Source organism: Acyrthosiphon pisum, chromosome A1 (assembly GCF_005508785.2).
Source record: "Acyrthosiphon pisum isolate AL4f chromosome A1, pea_aphid_22Mar2018_4r6ur, whole genome shotgun sequence".
In the NCBI taxonomy this organism is placed as follows: Eukaryota; Metazoa; Arthropoda; class Insecta; order Hemiptera; family Aphididae; genus Acyrthosiphon; species Acyrthosiphon pisum.
Window position 1 is genome coordinate 127408250 of NC_042494.1, and position 23871 is coordinate 127432120.

Genomic DNA, 23871 nt, shown 5'->3' on the forward strand with positions numbered 1-23871 from the left:
TATTCCTCGGATCATTGCGCGCGGCGGTGGTTTTCGCTATTAAAAAATATATATTATAGCAGTTCACTTATATATATATCATACCTACGTATGCATACATATATAATATAATATAATACGGCTATACGCGTATATACCTACTACCTGTTGCGTTTACGCGCGTTTCGAGATCATCGGCACACGCGCGTAGATCGAGCTCGGTGATAATTATATCAACAACCTAATTTTAATGGTCCACGACGATAATAATCGTATACCTAGGTACCTGTATCACATGACGTGCTGGTCCTACGTCATATACGTATATTATTCATATATATATATGCCTACATATATGAAATGCCGGTGGACTGCTATATTATGTGCTCTGCAGTCTGCGTGTGCCCGCCATATAGGTACGACGTTATTATTATACTTACCTATATGCCGTGTGCGGTGTGTACCCATAACGCACATACACGTCACACAGGTGTATATGCAGAGGTACATCTGACGAATATTTATATCTATCGTGTTATGTGCAGTGTATATTATAATATGCGCGCGTCCGGGGAACAATGAACTCGCGCGGAGCGTACATACTCACACACACACGAGCGTGGGTTAGCTCGCTAGGATGAGGAATAATAATAATAAAAAAAAAAATATGAAATAAAATCGTTTTCGTTCGTGGGTTAGCGCGAGTAGAGATATATAGGTACAATAATAGTAACGAAAACAAAATCCGAAGACACGACAACAATAAGAACTAAAAAAAAAAAAAAAAAAATGGTGCAATAATCGTGTAATTATGTGTGTTGTTGTGCGCCGGGCGGACACACAATGGATGACGCCCCGAATGTCAAAACGCCCGATTGTCTCAAAGTTCCGATCTTCGGATGAATTACGACATTTCCTCTGCAGAGCGTATATTATAATATGTTATATATTATTATTATACATATAGGTAGGTACCATAATATATTATAATAATATTATTATTGTGCTCTTATTATTCGGCGAAAATATGATATTATTATTCGTTTTGCTGTGCCGTTTCCGTATACCTACCTATAATGATAATATATACGATTAGAATATTATTATATACCTACGTCGTGTTTAGTTTGATGATATACAAACGACAGCGTACCGGGGCCGATGAAAAACCGCATTTGAAACACGCACACTGTACATGATTGATATACGTACGTTTTAAATATATTATAATTCAGCAGATTGGACGTTTAACACATTTTGAAATAGTTACGCGACGGATTTATAATAATATATTATACCACCAGCTATGTTAGGGACTCGGCGTATATAACACATTAACACGATCGTGTACAACAGTAGTCAAATATGGACGCATCGATGTATAATATTATATAGGCAATGGTACATTAGTACGACTGTATAAATTATTATCAACTAGAATTATTAATGATTTTTCTATTTTGTCTAGTTTTTAGTATTATAATATTATCCTCATTATATTGTATTTATTATAATATATATGATTTACGTTCCTATATTTTCAAATGCTCGTGGCACAACGATTTAAAATGACAGTGGTGGGATGTTTCAACAATCGGTTAATAGATTTTAATTTTAAAACCAGTTTGAGACACGCGTAGTTTCTGAAATTTTAACGAGAAGTATTTTTAAATTTTGTTTTATTTTATTTTTTTTTTTTTTTGGCAAGTGGTTTGATGTTTTCGACAAATATGGTTTTCTCAATCAACTGACAATAGTTAATGTATTCGAAATACATTAATTGATCAAATTTAAGCACACGTATATATGTATATGCATTTAAAAACTGGTTTCACATGACCACATACGTTATAATTGATTAATAAACTCATCAATTCGTTAAATCGAATTCTAAAAGATAAAATTTACGAATGCCACAACAAAAAGGTTAAAAAAAACAGAATAATTTGAAACTGATGGTTTTTTTATAATTAATTGACATCTCATATTGTATTGCTGCAGATACTATATCTTGAATATTAAAATATAATCAGGAAAATCGTTTTTATTGACTAAAAATAAAAATCAAACAATGAATATTTGCAGTTGAATAATAATAATAGGTATATAATATTATTTTATATTTATTACACATAATTATTACGAGTTTATGATTGAATCGGTTGATATCCATCACTCTTCGTTTACTTGAAAATTATACCATTTCACGCGCAGTTCTATATCGGTCAAAATGTGATCGAAATTTTGCTTTTTAATGTGTAAAAACTTTGTTACCTGTATAGATATAAATATTTAATTTTAGTTGTAAAAACCCGGTTTCTGCTGTATAGTAAAGTTGTAGGAATCAGTTGAACCCATAGACCTATAAAATACGTTACTAAACTAACTCAGTTTATAGGTTTATGATTGAAACTATACTTCGTAATTGAGTAGGTCACTGTTGTTATGGATGTGTTGTGTATTGTGTTAATATTGAATTCAATAAACAATTATTGAATATGGGAAAATGATTGTGAATGGATACTCTGTCTGTCATTCGATATGCTTATAAAAATAATTAGAGATTTTAACGAATTTCGTCTTATGCAAGAAACATTTTTTTCTAGTATGAAAAGTGTCTTTAAACGATAAAAAAACACCCATCATTGTAAAAACAATATATTATATTCATCATTAAACTGATATTCTAAAATTATAAAGCTAAACTGACAGAGTATTAGCATAAATTTAATCGTTTTCAACTTAAATAACAATATAATAATATGATTCATAACTGTGGCAAATTGAAATGTATCATCGACAGAACAAAATATGTAATGATAATTGTTTTTACAATTTTACGTCAATCTCACATGCAATGGGAAGTGTATAAGTACCTACCTAAGTTAATGTGACAATAAAACCTACCATTTTCTTTACCATTATATTATCATTATTAATTATTATTTTAAATGAAATTATACATATTATAGCCTATAGGTACAGTTTTTATATATACATATATAGGTACTTTCCAAATAATGAGGTTTTTTTTTAATTACTAACTCTTTTTTTTTAAAACGATATTTTTATTGATCTTATTTTAGTTTCTACAGATAAGAGGTACTTATCGGTTTACTTATAAGTATTTTATATTATAATGTCGCCAAGCTCCATACGTTTGTATATTAAACAATAATTGATTCCTAGGTAGTTTGCAACGTTTTTATATTGTGTCTTATAATACCGCAATACTTTTTTTTTATTATTACCTATATATTGAACAAAAATATTTTTTAAGATTAAATGATATATTTTTTTGAGTTTTCAATATTTAACAAAAATCTGTGAACAAGATTAAAATTTATATAGGTTGAAACTTTGAAAGTATGATACAAAAACAAAAAATAATAACAGTTGACATTTTTTTAGTAAACAGAGCATCGCTTAAAAACGGTGTTATTTTAGAAATGCCATGATTTATTAATAACTACCTCGGTGGTCCACCTGATACAATATATATCTCACTTTTTTTAATTATATGATTCGTATTTTTTTAATGCACATTTCAGGTTTTGTATTTGAAACATTTATATAAATCGTATAGGCATAATATATTATAAACAATAATAGTTTATATCAACCGAAATATTAAAATCCCGTTTGCGCATGGTTTATATTATAATATACCTAATATATATCGATATAATATATTATTATCATAATAGTAGTAAATCATTTTTAAATGACGCATATTATAATAATATAATCCGAAATATTATACGTAGACATTTAAATATTACTATATACATTATTATATTTTATATAGGTAGTAGTATATCAGTGCCATAGACAGAAATTTAATGTGGGTGAGGGAGGTTCATCATAGATAGAAAAAAATACTTAAAAGTATGTTGGTAGTTTTAAATGGTTATAAATACATTTACTTACATTTCATATTGTAATGGGAGGGGGGTTGAAACCCCTCACCACCCCTAACCCCCCCACGCCACTGTCCTGTATTATAATTTACTCGCGTATGTATATAGTATATAGGTACCTATCTATTTCGTTTCCACATTATATAATATTATTGTAATGGAATATATTTTTACAACTTCTGGCGAAATCGAATCTCTCATTTCGATCTGTTCTAAAGTTGCGTTATACCGTATAATAATAATAATAATAATAATAATAATATGTAGGTAGTACATAGCTATTTATGTTTTATGCCTATATTATAAACGCGTTGTTCTCCGCGCAGTCCGTAATTTATTATCACATTATATCCGAGCTCATTGTAGCGTGGTCACGAAACGATGGCGTTCGCGTATGTATAAGTTATAATACCTCGCGTGGTGTTGCACTAATAATAATATTATAATATGTTATACCAGGTGTATAACACAATATTATAGGTATAGGTTCCAATACAATAATATTAGGTACCCTATAATAGGTACCTATGTTATATGGCCCACTGCAGTACAGTCTGCAGTGCAGTCGCGGTGGTCGGCATAAAAATCGCTGGTGCACAATTTTATTATGACGGCAATTTGCATTTATCTCTGAGAGCGCATTTTTTCTTCGTTTTCAAACAGGTTATATCGTTATTATTATACTATAGGTATAGGCGCTGCAGAGCGCGATTTAATCAAGTCATATTGACTTTTAGCCACGTTTCTCCCTCGCGCGCGAACGCGTGTCGCTTTATGGCTCGGTTGCGCTTTAGCGTATACACAAGGCACGTTATATATATATATATATACAACAATATGTATTATTATCGTATATATATATAGTATATACGTTATAAGGTAGGTACATCCAATTAGTCGTGTGGCTTTTCGCACGGCGGCGTAACACCCGGCCCGGCCGATAAAATCGTTCGCATTTATATATAAAAATGTATAGGTACGTACGCAAATGTCGCGCGTCTTTCGCAACCACTTGTCGGCGTGTGTAAGATAAAAAAAAAAAAAATAAAAATTCTCTCGCCGTGGCGCGTTCTAAATTACGCCGAGCGCGTTAGTTGTCGGCTCGCGGCCTCTGCGACAGCCCGGGCTTGCATAACGCGCGAGTTGTAATATAATATGCGATACAATAATATATAGGTATAAACTATACTACAGGTATATATAGGTACCTACCAGCTATATACCTGCAGAAGAAGGTCACCTGCAGCGGGCTGCTGTCGTCGTCGTGGTGCCGCAACAGGAAACCATAGATCTATAAAGCGGCGACATTCCGTCATTGTCGTCGTCGTCGGCGGTTTTATTAACCCCTTTCTGTCACCGCGAGACGTGGTATATTATTATGTATACCCATTTTTACGAGCAATATGCGCGTGCACAATACACGAGTAAGATAGGTTAGGTATATCGCGCGAGACGTTTTTGGAGCTCCATTATTTTTGAAGGTCGAAATAGTGCCCACAATACGATGTACCTATATCGCACTATACATCGCACTACGGCGGCGTTAAGACGCCAAAATGCGCGTGTCACAACATAATATAATGTTTATACAGAGCTGTTTTAATTTTTTTTTTTTTTACAGCAGAAATGAATTGGACTTATTGTGAAAAGTCCATCTTTTTTCTTAGTTTAGTAGTTATCGACATGGGTAGATTAGATTATAGCATTGATTAAATATACCAATATACAATGTATATTTAATCAATGGTTATAGGCAACCTATTGTACAAGGTTCTTATTTAAAAAAAATGTGATTTCTACAAGTCTTATTTTTTTTAGACGTGATACTTTTACACTACATTCAATTACATGTCAACATCTGATGACAAACGTTTAATTTTAACAAAAAATAGTAGTTTTAGACCGTTAACATTTAGTGAATGATAACATCGACAATCGGCTGATAAAACAATTTCGAGAAAAATAGGACACATTATATTATATAAGAGAAATTTTTAAAAATCATTTACCTCATTCAATGCAAACATATAAATATAAGCTCACACATACGTCAAGACTTATTTTATAAGAAAAAAAAACAACATATTATCTAGACTTATTGACGTATGGGAGAAATACAATCTTTTATTTCATATCTTATATTATATTATATAGGTATAGTATACGATATAATAATAGTATTATTACAACCTAATATAGACAAGTTACATACTTACATACAATTGGTCCAGATATATGTTGATATTAAAATATAATTGTTCACGTTTTATAAAAGTTAATAAGAAATTAACAATTATTCTTAGAGTGCCCAGCAATTAACAATAAAACCTTGTATTTCAATAATACTAAGTAGAAAAAATGTCTACCTGCCACTCATGTCCGATTTAATTAAAAAAGAGATTTAATTTATGTAAATTGTAGCTAGAACTGTGTTCTCAAGAGTCAGGACGTAATATTCAAATAATATGTAATAATATTATATAATATTGTATTGTAAATTGCAATAATACAGTCGCTCGCGCCATTTTATTAGCGAGAATATAAATGATAAATTAAGGAAAGCTCGAAGGAAAACAACACTTTTTGTGTGCGGTTAGTTTTTTAGAGGGAGTAAAAAAAAAATATTACTTACATCATAATATACGGCGCGTGCGTTCTTTTGTACAAATGGTTTTTTTTTTGGTTCGTTTTCGTATTTTATTAAAATTTTACATTTTTACAATTTTAATTTTGATTTCTAACCACGACAAACGTTTCGTCGTTCGCGCAGCTTTGTAACAGGCCAAATAAAACGAAATATTAGTTATTTATTATTACTTAAATATGAATATCTAATATTATAGACTTATCGGCTACTGTTGAATTCAAAATTTTTAAATCATTTTGTATATTATGAAAAATATAAAATGATTTTTATTTTGGTATAAATTATCGATTTCAATATAAATTTTGAATATCATTAAAATAATTATTTGATTTTGATATAATTTTACATTTTTAAAGATTTTTATCGATGTTTAAAATCGATTTTGAAATCGATTTCAAGCCCTGAATTACACCGCAGCCCGCAGGTCGTTTTTCAATATAATATTTTGCCTAGGCTACGACGATCCCGACAAGTTCCTCAGGTGGATTTGTTAACATTATTATTAGTTTAGCCGTAAACCAGATGGCCTTTTTAACGGATATTATTATTCTGAAGTAGCTGCGCGGTGGTCCTAATATTAACGCGAGGTACAACTTTTTGTATATAGTAATAATTCTTCATCCACTAATAAATAGCGTACATACATTATGAATCATTACTTAATATATTAGAAGTAATCTAAAAAAGCCTCGAGTTACGGGAAAAAAGTAAGTAAATTTATATATCACGAAAACCTGTATAAATATTATGCTGATGGATCGACTTTACCCGGAGGATGTGCAGGGGGGATATGCCGATCGTTGGTTTTTTAATATATTTTTATTTTACCCGTGTGCGTATACCTATACCGCGGTCGAATGTTGTCCGTGAAATGACCAAATACCTGCGCATCACAATCTATTTATACCCATGCGAAAACAATCGTAATCAGTTGCAGCCGCAGTGTTATGCGTGTTATATAAAATATAATAAATGCCTATTGTAATTAAAATAGCGCCCGGTTGGTTCATAATAATAATTAATAGTGCGAGCACTTTTCGTCGTCGTATAAAATATGTACCTATCTATATGATACGACGTAGACGTATGGGATGATGCAATTTGTCAAAAATTAAATTCAAAAAAGTGCAACGCCTCGGGGGGGGGGGGGAGACAGACGTCGGCCTGTCCCCCGTTTATTGTATAAATATAGAAAATCCATCTGATATCGTGAGTTTGTGTGTGTGTGTTTAAAGGCACTCATATAATAATAATATGCTTTGTATTTGGATTGCTTAAAGATGCGCCTCGTAAACAATATATACATATAGGTATGTGTTATGTGTACTCTCACGGCAGAATTTCTCTCTCCGGTGATTCGTGCGCATTATATTATTGTGTATAGTAATAATATACAATAATTTTATTATTATTATCATTGTGTGTAATGTATGTGACTATTTAAATTCGATTTGAAAACGGAAACACCGAACGGAAAACTGATTCCAAAAACGGACGTCGTTATTTATTTTTATTTTACTTTTTTTTTTTTTTTTTTTAATTTTAATTTTATTCATTCTCCACTCAAGGCCTATACGTACGGCAGTGTATAATATATCTATTCGTGCGCAATATACATGATTGTTAAACGACTGGCTGAGCGGAGTTAATAACAGGAAATTAGGTAATCCGACGACTCCGACACGCGGACCGGTTTCGATGCCTATAAGAAACAAATTTATAGACACATTGCAAATAACAGTATTATAACGTATACCTACAGTCGATTACAGGTTTTTTTCCTTCTCTTAAAAAACTCGCTAAAAGGACCCAACGTTTTTGGTTCGATGATTTATCGTTGTCAAAACACCTCGGGTGCATACATATTCGGTAGATATCGCGCCGGACACCGCGTTAAAATGCACCGACGAAAAAAATCCCGAAAAAACAATCAGCGCAACGTTAAATGCGAATGAAAATTACCTTATGCACACGACGTGTTTTTTTTACGCATGAAACCAATACGGTTTCATTCATGTTGCCTCGATTCGTATGCGACGTATACCGCGAATATTCGTCATTTTTTATACACTCACATGTACAGTCATACCGAGTGTTTTTTTCTACCGAATCGGAGTACAATTCGTGCGTTGCAGTTTACAATGTATAATTATTATCCTCAGTGAGTCAACCGCCGCGTACCGTTTAATACTATTTCATCAAACTCGACAGAGACATTACCATAATTATTGTTGTGAGTTTCATAGGTATTAAAATATGTTTCGTCAATCGTACGATGTGTCACTCATCTGATACATCCGATCTGCAATGAGTGGTCGCGTGTAGCATCGTTAATGGCGTTTAGATGTTTAATAATATATAGGTAATGTTCCGTATATCAATTTTTTATGGTTTCCTCATTGTGCCGTATAATTTTCTTGTACAAGCAAATATTAAAAATTTGTCTAATGTTTTATTAAACCGGTTACGTCATTAAAAAAAAATTAAAGGTTGTGAAATGAGTTGGCTATCAATAGAAGAAGACCGTATTGAAAATCTTTCCGATACCTAAACTACAACAGCTCTGTTAGAACGTTATAAGTATAGGGCGCAAACGTTGATGATGCTCTAATAATAATTGTCAACCTTCGCGTATCGTAAGTTTGTTTGTGCTCTGCAGTACAATTGAGTGATATAAACTTATAGATATTTAAATTTTATTTTTATACATTTTTCTAGCATGTTTAATACATATTTTCCCATTAATATATTAAAATATATGTCTTGTATCATTTTTATCCACTTCCCCGATGACGTGTCCATGCGAGGTGTCGAGCGGTCGGTCGGTAATATGAATATTCTGGTCTGGACATTACTGACCGCGCTCGACAAGTTTATAGTCCGCTGCTATCTGATAAACTTTGTTTTTGTTCGTCGAAAATTATGTTTTATGCGCGTACACCGTGTACGTTTTTGTCTGCGCGCATGCATGTCGTATAATACCGTATACGCAATGTCGGATGTCTTACGATATTGTTTCGACACATACATCGGACCCACACGGGTACACGCGTATTATATATACCATAAGGAGTTGTGCAAAGGACGCGTATATCAGTGTGAGTGAATTACACGTGTTGGAGTTTAGCCGGGGCACATATTATATTATATATTACGTACAGTCTCACAGGCGTCGTACACGTCCGGAAAGTGTTGGGCACACAGCTCGGCAACGGCGGTGGTGGTGTTGCGCATATATATGACTCGTGTAATCGCGCCGTCGTCGTGTGCCGGAGGGATGCTGTGGCGGCGACGGCAGACAAGGAAGACGAGAAGAAAAAAAATTACATACATCGAACAACAAGCTGTGTATAATAATATAATATACCTATATGGGTAGTACTGTGTGCGCGTGCGTGAGAGTTCGCAGTGTTATATAGTATAGTACATTATATATACATGGACGCGTGCGAGTAAAACACACACACACACACACACACACACACACACACACACACACACACACACACACAATGTTATGTGCTTGTGCCGTATAGACATGTCGAAGATATTGTTCCGACAATTAAGCTTCATTATAATAAGACACGGAACGACTTCGATTTCCTGCACGTGTACTACGCATATATATATATTATTATATATACGTATTATACCTACCTATATCTATATATATTGTATACATGATACCTGCAGCACACTAACACATGTATGCGCGTACAATATATATTATATATAGCGACTAGCAAACATAATATTATAATATACGAATCATTCGTCGGACGAAAACGGCGAAATGTTCGGTGGACGTGATCAGTCCGATCATTCCATGTAGATAGGACTTATAAACATCTATGATATTGTATAATTGACAATATTGGCTGGTGTGTGTCAACTTGAAAATAAACGCAAATCAACTTATTTTTATATTATTGTTTTCTTAAACTTATACATCCGTTTACGATTAGGTATTATAATAAAAAAACATAAACTCCATAGTATAGATATTAAAACATAAAAAATCATTCTCCCGATCGCGGTCGACTGATATATTTTGTTGGTAAATAGGTCTCATGTGACACGAACGGAACATTCGAACATTGCACCTTTTTCCGTCCCGAGTAAGTGTGTAATTCGACAAAAATAAGTGCTATTACCCGACGATATTATAAGAACGATGTATTGCGGTCACCCGCTGCTGCAACAGCTATGTAATATAGTTACACCTGAATAATAAAATTATATATAGACATCACACTTTTATCGGGCGAGCGCGTTATAAATATATTAAAAGCTCGGCGGCGCGATTTATGCGCGTTTTCGAAACCGTCGTCCGCAGGTGCCTATATTATATTTGTATTATTGTGGAACGACTCGGCGGGGGACGACGACGAAATTATATATATAAAAAATTATGGATACGTAGGTATCATATACATATACCGCACATTTCATATTATGGTTTATAAGCACTCAACATATCGATTATAATATACGATTTGTGTGAGTGTGTGTGTTTTTTTGCGCAACAACACGCGCGCTGGATGCAGACCTCGGGAAATGTGGTGCAAAGTGAATGGGTCAACCGCATTATAATAATATATAATAATACAATGGCGAGCACACACACACACACACACACACACGCGCGCGTACTATGTATGTGTATACACGTCAAGTTCGAGGCTATACGCATTAACGACTCTCCTCGGCCGACCGTTCTCTATCTATATACCCGAGACACTTCATTAAAACGCCATCAATCAGACGCGGGCGAGTGGTGGACTCTGATACAGCCGCTGCCATAGCCCCGGTATCATGCGTGCGCTCGGAGACCTCTGCGGAGGTTGCGTTTTGCGTTTTGCCGGCACGCAGTCGTAACAAAAACGCGCATATTTTTGTCTTGCACAACACTGCCTCGTACTTACCTATTACCTACTGTAACAGTGGTAAACGTGTAAATATCATGTGCACGCGTTATATTATTATATACATCAGGAGGCTTACACGCGCGTAAGACGGCGCGATAATACGAGAGCGGAGAAAACTATATGAATAAATAAACGCGGCTCTGCCACGTGAAATCAATATATTATATAGACTCGGGGCGGATAACCGTATCCATGCTATCACCCCCTGTAGTTATTCAAAATATGATTTTTGAAATTTTCAAACATCCTCACGACGAATACCATGTCTTAGAATTCTTGAGATTTTTTGAATCACTAAAGGAGCGGAGATAGATACTCCTGTTTTTCAAACCACCTTTTTTACCGTAAATTATTTAGTGGACAATATTTCCGAAAATATTGGCGTATAAGAATCAAAATTCGTACGACTAGTTTTTGAGTTATGTAACTTTGTGTACGAAGAATAATATAGGTCCGTGACAATATTGGTTTGTAAGAATATAATGGCGATTCGAACATTTTTAGCGATCGATAAACCCATCAACATCAAATGTCCCAAGTGTATCAAGTACTAGATCCAATTTTTTAACAACTCAGAAAATTATATACTCGTTTATTATTAAAGGGAAAAATCATTTGGAGCATGCTTGGTGAATCGCCCTGTATATAATACAAGAGTTATAAATGTATGTTATATTTTTTTTTTGTCCGTCGAATTATTTAAATACGGGACACGCGCAACGATTCCGAGGTTCGAAGGAAAAACGAGTTATCGTCCTCCACTAAATTATCTTGTACAATGCGCGCGTCTCTTGAAGATGATGCGGTAGGTAATACACCGAGAGAACGGTAATATATTATACTTACTATAACATACCAACAACCGTCGCAAAATATGTTTGCTCGCACCCCTGCACGTATCATATATATATATAAGTGTTCAAATAGAACTATTGTTCGACGACGCGTTTATATTACCTATACACGTATTGTGGGCATTGTAAAATTACCACAGCAGTGTGCGTCGTAGGAAAATTATTACGCTAGATAAATTATGTTCCTTGCCAAGTTCTTGTTATATTATTTTATACCAACCGCTGTCGTATAGACATTCGAACGTATTTCTCAGCGGGGCCGATAGATTTATCGACTAGGACAAGTACACACGACCGTATCTCATAATATAATATACATATATATTATGTTATATTATGCGCTCGGTACAAGATAATATGTTTATTCTTAATCAAACACAATTATATTATTAACTCTCTTATACCTACCTGTAGCCGCGTATGTATATATATATGGCAGCAGCGAGCACAAAGTAAAGCAAACACAATAAATAAAAAGCCACAACGTTTATGTAATTAAACCTATACACCGATAATGACGAAAGATAATATCGTAATAAGTGCGCGATGTATAGCATGTATATACTAATAGTATATATAGATATTATAATAATGTATAATATATTATTGTTATTATTATATCGTTTTACACATTTTATTATAGTCGTCTATTACTTACGTCTATTATATTACAAACATTAAAAATTACAATATAATATCCATTCGTATTTTCCGACGATTTCGACGACAAATTATGATTTCCATATCTGAATAATATAGCTGAATATGTATATTGAATGACTACTATTATTGCCGATGTACGTACGATATATACATTATACACGCTATGCGCTTTGTATACAATACACACTCATTATGTATATACGATGTGTCTTCTTCTCGCAATATTCCAAGTTTAGTTAAGAATTAATATTATGTTTTATAGGTATACGTAGGTATATGACTAGCTAGACGCATTCGATTCGATAAATTAATAAAATATATAACCAAATAGTCATCACACATGACGTATCGTCAATCGATATTACGTTTATAAAACGATATAGTAATCTGCAGTTATCGGCAATAGCTAAATATCCTATGATGAGTAGGTGAAATAGTTGCAACAGACAATAGTTATGGTATTATATATTATTATATTATATCTAATATTGCAGTGTTAGTATAATATGTTATACATACGAAATAATTGTTTTTCGCAAAACTGACGTCATACGCGTATTATAGTTGTTTCCGTCACCACGTCCATTTGAGTGTGGGTGTCTTGCATAGTTCGAGTGATGCCTAAAAAAAATTATTACATTATTGCATTATATACATCCGAAAACACAACGCAGTTCGTGTCATAATTATTTCACAATGCTGAGTGGAAAGTCTTGCATAACACTGCAGCAGCAGTAGCAGTGGCAGACCAGATGGTCTGGGCATATTATATTATAATATAGTTGGATACATTATATTATTATGATATGTCTAATTACACCGATATAGTAATATATATTATAATAACGACGTCTGTAGCAGCGTTCATCGTACGACGATTAAGAAAAACGGAAAGAGTGCACTCTTGCAGGCGAGCAACTTGGTCAGCTATTTAAAATAATTTATATAATACGATCTCGCGATGTATGCTGCAGCGTGATTATAATTTACGTATATGTGCGTACGCAATAGAGGCGAACAATTATTGTAACTACAAATCAAACCAAACCGTATTATGATGATCTCGTGTCTGTGAATATATTATAAAATATATGGAAACAAACACTTGATAATTATTAGGTACATTCGCACGCCATACGCAATGATGGATATATAATTTACAAATTGTCACACGTCAATAGTTTAGAATAATAACGTGCTAGTTTATATTTTTAGCACTTCTGCGCAGTGCAAACCTTTAATATGAAATCTCGTTTTATACTCCACCTGCAGTTCACGCCGTGTCACCATTTTTAACCACAGTTGAACAATATATAGGCGTATATATACCTATATTCGTATTTTAAGCCGACCGATATAGGTACATTAATATTCTGAAGCAGAATATTTTTCAGAGTATTTCGATGCGTAAAAATCAAATTTGGAACGAGCATAGTTATTAATTAGTTATAACTCACTATATTATTATAATAGTATAGGTATACTTAAAGTACTACCTATATTGATGAGTGGATATGGATGAGCTTAACAACGCATTTTGGAGGGTAGCCTCGTGCCACTTTATTCCACTCGTGAAAAAATTGAATACCTACTTAAAATATTTAACTACTCGTTCGAAATTTGATATTTATATTTTATGTCTTTCGCACTTGTAAGACTACGGCGACAATGCATACGGGTGAGGCGTAATACTGTTAAGGCAAAATTTAATATATTGATTTATTGGCGCAAACGAAAATCAAACTTTTTCAATTTGGCGGAAATGATGCATGTTTGGACAACTTTGCAGTGTATAATATTATTATATATTATATTATTGCAATAAGTCTGAACGCGTATTTATTATATTTTAACGTCTGATTATATATCACCTACATAAAATAATATACTCGAGCGATGCATATAATATGTGTTATAATATATATATATATAATATAAATTATACACCCTGGCCGTGCGTTATACTGCAGTCCACGTCCACGCGTGATTAATAGAAAGAAAGAAAAAATGAAATAAAAAAGATTTGAAATATAATACGCGCGCGTATATACCCGCAATGCTAGATTGCCGAAATACCGCGTCGTATTTACGACCATGTGTCTCGGTTTTCCTGCCGTTGCCATAAACATATCCGGAGCCCATTAAGACACAGCCCACGCTCCCCACGATCCGGTCGTCGTAGTAGTCGTCATCAGGTGTGTGTGTGTGTGTGTGTGTGTGTGTGTGTGTGTGTGTGTGTCTACATAGATATTGGAGACCTATGCGTTGCCAAAAACCATTTCCGTGTTTTTCTATTTTAACACGTACGGCGCGTACCTTTATATATATTATTATAATATTATACGTTCGGTTTCAGTTTATATCGCCACATAGACCTATAAAATCTGAACGTAACGAAACCAGTAGATAAACTTGTATATAATATATATATATATATATATATATATGTATACTATAATACACCTCGAGAGTGGTTATTATTGTATGTGTGTGTGTGTTTATAATATATATATTATATTATGTATATGTATAATGTGCATATACTGTATATAAATAATATATACCTAATAAACGAAAGACGACGTTTAATTTGATTATTTGTTCAATGAGTTATTATATTATATTATTATTATTATTGTATTTTTCAACGGGGAGACTTTAACGCCAGTAACGCCGCTCGAACGTATTATAATATATCGTTATTTTTTGTAAACGGATTGGAATATCATATGGTTAATGGCCAATAACAATCTAAAAAGTTTTATTATTATTATTAGGTGATTTTTATCTTGACATTAATACTATACATACCTACCTGTGTCCTATACTCATTATAGTATATATTTTGTATTATATAGTTATGTACCGCTTTATTAAACACTTTACACTTACTATTACATAAAACTAAATATAGCTCCGGGTATAATAATATACAAGGAACGCATTTAATAACGTTATACGTTTCCAAACATTTATTATTGTTTATTGTTAAACACGCGCGTACCTATAGACTTAAAATGTAGGATCATCATTATCTGCCGACTGATTTCAAAACTTTTACAGTTATATATTATAGATATTATTTATAGGTATATATATTATATAATGTTATTGGATATTCTGTAGCTATTAACATATACAATATTATTTAAAATACGTTTTGTGATGTTTATGCCGACGTATCACGTATTATACATGAATATTTTTTTAATAATAATAATTTATATTATTTTAGACACCCGACTTCGATTCGATGCTGCAAGGACTGATGGTAGAAGACCAACACGTCATCAAGTCCAGAAATGAGCCGGTCTTGTGCGACTTCTTCGAGACGACCATGCAGGGTGCGCGGAATGTGCAGGACTCGATCCTTCAAAACGGTCATCACCCTGACGAATCTCAAGAGCCCCCGTGGTTCGAGATGAACGAGGTGGTGGACCCGCAAATGTTCTCCACACTCGACGACCAATCGCTGCAGGTGACCCACGTCAAAGTGGAAGCACCGGAAGCCAACAGTCCCGAGTACCAGTCGGTGGCCAGCCCGGGGCTGTACACGCCGTCTTATCTGCATGTGCACTATCACCACCATGATCACCATCACCAACAACATCACCACCACCACGGTTACTTCCCACGCGTGGCACCCATGACGCCTCCCATTTCCGAACCAGGTTCGCCTGGTAAACGGCGGACGCCACCGCCACCGTATCCCACACCCCGATGCAACGCCATCCAAAGATCGATGAAGTTCAACAGACGAAACAACCCAGACTTGGAAAGGAGACGGACTCATCATTGCAATTTTGGCGGTAAGTACCTATACCAGCTGCAGATAGATAAATATTTTACTGTATAGGTATCTATGACGTAGTCAGACTTTTTTTTTAAGGGAGAAAGTCGTTTATTTCCAAAGAATTTTCGTTTTTAGTTTTAACCAATTTACAGTTTATAACCACACTAGCCCAACAGTCACCACAAACCTGATCAAAGGTATATTGAAACAAAACAAACATTTTTTTAATTAATAATCTTACTAGAGTTCTTGGCAGAACTTGAGAATGTCATACAGCCATAGAGCTGGTTGTAGGAGAGCTGTGTATGAAATAATTCTAAGGGACATAACAACCATATAAACTTATATAAACGCTAAAAAATGGAACAAATAATAACTGTCCCACAATTTCTCCACGCCTGGCTACGACATCGATACCTATATAAATATAATCGTATACCTAAGCTTCCATGGTCGATGGTCGTGTGGACCTGGGAAAAGTTTATTATGACCGATTGTACTGATTGCCATCGTTTTGGTTTTAGGTTGCAACAAAGGATACACTAAAAGCTCTCACCTAAAAGCCCACCAAAGAATACACACAGGTAATTTTTTTTTTATCGTATACCTACTGTACCTATACATATAAGCCTAAATGTAATCCGTAGAATATATTGCCAGGATACCAGCTGCCATTATACCTGTAATAATACCCATATAATATATAATAAATCGAAACACCGAAAATACAACACCCATTAGGGTTATCGGACGGCATCAAACAGCATTCCAAAACCCATTACTACACATTGTGTATAGGTATATAGTATATACTGATATACGAGTATATACATATACACGGTCTGTATATGTGTTACAATGTCACGGCCTATATATATGACTGTACATACGATTTATGTCTCGGTGTTTTTATGAATGAACGTTATTATATATATATCACGATGCCACCCCCCGCGTGTAAAAGGGTACCTGTATCACTTTGCAGGCGCCGCTATTGTAACGGGGGGACAATCGAAAAAACCTTTAGTCACATATTATTATGTATACAAAAGCCTTTTTTGCTTTCGAACAACACAACATGCACCATCGCGGTCGATCGCCGAACCGTGTAATCGAATCGGACTTCTCAGGGACGACGCCAACGCGTGGCACCACTGCAGCCCAGACATGTCTACCGCTGATGGCACTCGTTTCGCTTGGTAATAATGGTCTGATGTCCTGCTGTATGTACCTGTGCATGTATAGTGAAATTCCACTGCGAAAGTAGAAATTTCAGGCGTCTTGGTCAACATTAGAGTCGAAATACCCGTGACGACATTAATTTAAGAGAACGATATATTTCCGAGATAATGTCATATATATTTTATAAAATATTTTCCAACGAAAAAATTACAATATAATGTATTGCACAGGCGAATACCATATATTATATTACAAATAATGTAAGAAAAACCTAAAACCCAGAAGGGCATGACACATATTTAGAAAATATTCTTCTCTTAATCTATATAGGTATATATAAATACGTTTCAATTTCCATTCATATGTATATAGTGAAATATTTCGATATTGCTTATTAGATTATAGGGGATTCATGTATTATCGAACTTCTATTTATTTTCGTCTATATACGTTAGACAAACACCGTGATCCTCTGCGACATTATACTTAATATGACCATGAGTATCGTATGATCTCCTGTATATTTTTTTTCTGCTATTTTCGTTCTTTCCCCTCTCCCCAAAATATAATAGCGACGCGAAATTTTCTTCTCAACTCCGAACCGGGTATAATATTTCCTTCTCCGCCGCAATAACCCCGTGGTCGGCCTCCAAAGTGTTATTTTTTTTTTTGACACCTCGTTAGTGTACTATGGTCCCTGGACACGTATAGCGTGCAATGCTATATATAACACTGCGATAATATTATTATAATGTATAATGACTACCGCGTGCGCGGAGGCCGTCGCTATTTAATTGGAGGTTTCGGACTGTGCACGTCGAAGTTAAACAAATCGCCTCCCGGCGCACGTCGGGAAGGCTTGTGTGCGCATTTTTTTTTATATACCACTAAATTAAACCCTAACACGATGTTCGCAGCGTAATTACATTTGCCAACCGCCGTCCGGTCCGCAGACATTTTGATTATTTCGTTTATCTGCCGATGTTGCCTCAGCGCGCATAATATTATAGTTACATATTATTATAATATTATCGTACGAGTACAATATCGTAGTACGTATACACTTTTAATCTATTATATTATACCTACACCTCGTCATTATATATTATATTATACGTGATTCGGTTTTTGATCGATGCGAAACGTAGGTATAGGTACTCGACATAGGTATACCGGAACGTTATAGACGAGTTCCTAGACCGGCGAAGAGATTGCAGGGTGTGCCTGCAAATATTTTTCGTAGGTACCTATACTCTATTATGATATGTTATTTTAATGTTTCGTCTTGCGTGGTATAAGTGTGCATTGCGAATTCTGTACAGCCACGTGGTACCTGTTATGATGGTCAATTCGCGTTACCCAAAAGTAATCGCATATTAATTATTATTCTATAACATAAATGTAGGTATGTACTTAAATTTATCGATTCGGGCAGTTAATTGCGCGAGTAAATTTGGCGATGCGAAAATCCGTCCGCGTGTTTCGTATATTATATGCATTATTATTATTATACTTTAAAATATATATTATATATGATGGTATTCGTGTTTATTATTGCTGCAGTTTGTGTTGTTTATTTGTGTCATAATATGTTATTGAAAGTATCAACGGTATCGCGAAACGTTTTATCATCCGATACGTGCCGTAAAACGATTTTTATAGTTTAATTTAATATAGGTATAAATTATTAATAGTTGTTGATTTACGTATATGAAAAAAAAAATGGTCATTTCACCGTTACGATCGATTCCATGGTGATGGTATCGCGTGTAGGTTTTTATACGATTTCAAGATATTTGACCCGACCGATTTCGGTCCGCAACCGCTCTACTTAATATAATTACATTAATAGACGCCGATGTTAGTATAATAACACCATATTTAATGCACTACGCGTTGTGCTGGTATATTACGTTTTGTATATTATAACGGAGAAAAATATTATGTCGTCCGAGGTCGCGGAAAACCGTTCGGCGGCCGAGGGATGAGTCAGACCGGAGAAAGTCGCGCGAAATAAACAGATACTAATAATTACTACTTGTGTGTGATATAAATTTATTACAATACGACGACGACGACGACGACGATAATATTATATTGTGATATTATAGCCGGAGAACAATAATTATTATTATTGGCCGAAAATCAACATCATATTAATATACACGCCGACGCCGCCGCCTCGACGGGCCGACAATCGTATACGATGATAATAATTATTATCACTCCGCCGCGGCAAACCATCGGATCGCGCCGATTATTATAGACACGGGCGAACGTTATGATATTATTATATTTTTTATACGCACGTACCTACACAATTTGCCGACGACGTCGATGACTCGGAGTAATAAACGCGTCTGATTTGTGCGCTGTGCGCGTTTCTCTCCTCTTCCGCGTCAGCCACTCAGCGACAGTGCGCCTCGGGTCGTGTGTGTGTATGCATATGAGTATAAGTATGTCGTGTAAAGTATATAATAATAATAATGATAATAACGTGTATATAGTGTATATTGTAGACGTCGTCTTATTCGTCGTGGCCGTCGTAGACGGTCGGTCGGTGTCGGCGAAGAGCCAGAGCCGTCGGATAGAGGTCCTCGACCCTGGGACGAGACAAAACGGTCGCCGCGTATACCTCTACACGTCGAGACATAACGGCCGTATACATCATAGACACGGACGCCACAACAATAATAATAATAATAATAATAATAAAAATAATAATGTTATAATACAGGCGCACGCGCGCGCGGACAATACTGTTTGTACGTCACATTGATATTATATAATATATATATATAGGTATATGGTTATTGTGTGTGCGCATGCACCGCGGTTACCGCGCGTATTATACGTTATGCGTATCGCGGGTCGCTTGGAGGACAAAAAACTTCATGAAACCACCCGAGGCTGCGACGGTTTTTTTTACTGATATATGATTATGAGTATGATTTTTATATTACGCACGGAGACAATATATAATATTATATAGGTACACGAAAACAATAATAAACGCACACACGAGCACACGGCACAGGGGCCACGGAGCACGCGTGTGCACATGATATTAATCGCGTCGCGTCGTATATATAATAATATTATAATGATGATATACGCGTATTTATTACTATTATTATACTGTAGTGTGGATCGGAAGCCGAGAATTTTGGCATTGTGCATCGACTAGAGTCACCCCCCCCCCCCCCCCCATGTAATACATGTGTACATGATATTATTATTATATAGGTGTACGTGATGCAGCCCGCGTGTCATATCCATTTTCGCTCGTTGTTAGTGCTGTTTTTTAACGGCATTCCTGCGTGTGTGTTTATCCTATCGCTCAACACTTTTAAAATATTATATTATTATGTTTCTGTGTGTATAGTTCTTCAGTCAGGTTTATTATCCCGCTTGAGTTGGACTGGGCTCAATAGGTAGTACATTGTACATATTGTCCACAACATATATGCCTGCAATACCAGTTAATATTACACCGCGGTTACCAATATACGCGCGATGATTATGTTTATATTTTTACCAATAGGTTATCGAAACCATTAACCATACACCGTGTATTTATCGATAAATCATAAGATGTTAATAATAATTAATAACTGCACGTCCATTTGTTTTTTTTTTGTTGTTGAGAGAAAAATTTCATTTTTGCGAATGGGAGACTTAGACCGCCTGCAGAGAGGTCACCACATCGATTACCTACGTTGCAGATGTCTTCCTACGTGGTATCACATGCAGGAACATGGTTTGAGATGAGGTCTATGGAGGATTTCTGTGATTCGCTGCATCCAAGTGAAACGTAACAGTTTTGCGACATTTTGTAATGGTATGGAACGGGTAAGAGGTCTCTGTGGAGTGTTTGGTTCATGGGATGGGACTTTGATCAAGGAGAGATATTTTGTTCCTCAGACCTGCAGAATCACAGGTGACCATAATATTATATTGCTATGCGAGGAGAAAAATTCAATTTACGACGCCAGTTCGTCACGTGGAGCCCTTTCTAGTAACCCGCTATGAAATAATAATAATATAGGTACCTACACCGACCTCCTGTAGAAATATAACTCGACGCGATGTCGTAAAGTGAATCGTCGAGAAGTGATCCCAAGTGCCCGTGTATGCTTTACATTATCCTATATATACTTGGAACAAAATAACTCTTATGATTTGATCGTTTTTCAATATAATAATACCATTTTCAGAGATTGTTAATCGTCAAATTATGCGCAATGATTTTAAAGACTACGCAATTCATATACAAAAATCGATAAATTATTATAAACGTAATATATTTTATAGATATACCACTATTCGTTCAACTCTGTCGAGATTATTATTTTTATTAAATTATTTTATAAACCTATACATACATTAAACCTATATACATTTACGATTTTTTATTTTTATTTTTTCTCCTCGGTATATATATAATATCAAACTCGATATATGGATGGATAAGTTTATTATAATAACCTATATAACATAATCTTATTATGCATAATATATATGTATATTATATACATCATTAGACGCGTGTAATATAATATTAATATGTTTTAATGATCCGATCGTTTTAATAAATTCCGTTTTAAACGATGTAAGACCGTCGCCGGCGTACTTCAGTTCTATATATTTTCGGGCGCTATAGTGTAAATCTGGTTTGGGTTTATGTGGTTTTCATTTTTTGTTGTTGTCGTCGTTATTTAATAGCTCTTAAATTTGGTTCCTCGACGATTTGTTGAAATTAATTAACCGCTGCGGGGACAGTCTGCAACGGTGTCCGATTAGTGCATGTGCCAACTAAAGTGCTCCGGTCCACAACTCATCATGTATATATCCTAAATCGGAAACCGTCGTCGTTTTATGACGTTCGTCTATAATAATGTGTACATTTATATAAAGGTGTGACATTTCATTAAGAGCCAGCTATTAAAATTCGACGTGTTCGTGTTTGTGCCGTGGTACTATTATAATTTATAATAATATAGGTAATATATTAAATAATAAATATTATCGCATAGGTATACGCGTTTGAAAATACCGATTATCGGCATAATGGCCGAGACCGATAAATTTATTTCCGTCTCCGCGCCAGACGTGCAGTATTATTGCGATTAAACCCTCGCGATAATAATAATTCCGAGTCGAAAAAAAAATCGTATAATATATTATTATGATAATAAGCTGATACGCGGTCCGCAGGAGAAGAGAATGCACAACCGCCTCGGCAAAATGGGGTGGCGAAAGGCGCAATAATACGAAATATACGACGACGACGACGACGACACGTCCCGCCGTGGACAATTAAAACCGATATGCATCGTCCGTCGGCGCGAAACGCACACCGTTGTAAGCATAATTGTCTGCGGCCGATCGGAATCTCATCTAGCCGTTTAATCTAGATCGTTATTATTATTATAATAATACAATAATGGTAATGATGGCCGGCTAAGTGTAATTTTGCACCCACACGCGATTATAATAATATGTGCGCACGCGCACTCTCGTCGTGTGATGCTGCCGTAGTGTACAAAAAAAAAATCACGTGCATATAGGTTTATAAGGTACGGACGAAAAGCACGCGACGAGATTTATGTGCACGCGCGTGAGTTATACATATTATATAATAATAATAATAATTATATTATACACGTATACCCATGTGGTACCTATATGTACAGCGGGTTTTTAGTAAATGCCCGCGCGTTTTATCATTTATTTTGTACCTATACGCGCGATTCATAAACGCGCGAATCGTTTGAAAAATAATATAGTACCAATGGGCGATAAACGAAATGCGCACAATGGGACGCGATACGCGTACTATTATTACTATTATTGTTATTGTTGTTGTACCTGCTGCTGCAGCTGTACATAAAATAAATAACAC

The 23871-nt window shown here is 34.9% G+C and overlaps 1 protein-coding gene across 2 annotated transcripts in view; it reads left to right on the top strand.

The window, feature by feature from the left end:
- LOC100159231 (Krueppel-like factor 4) overlaps window positions 1-23871 on the top strand; it is a 100685-nt gene that overhangs the window by 62611 nt on the left and 14203 nt on the right. For both annotated transcript variants that reach the window (XM_029488282.1, XM_001944998.5), the window contains 2 exons: window positions 16227-16800; window positions 17309-17368. In XM_029488282.1, the coding sequence (XP_029344142.1) occupies window positions 16227-16800; window positions 17309-17368 (634 nt within the window). The remainder of the gene's footprint in view (window positions 1-16226; window positions 16801-17308; window positions 17369-23871) is intronic.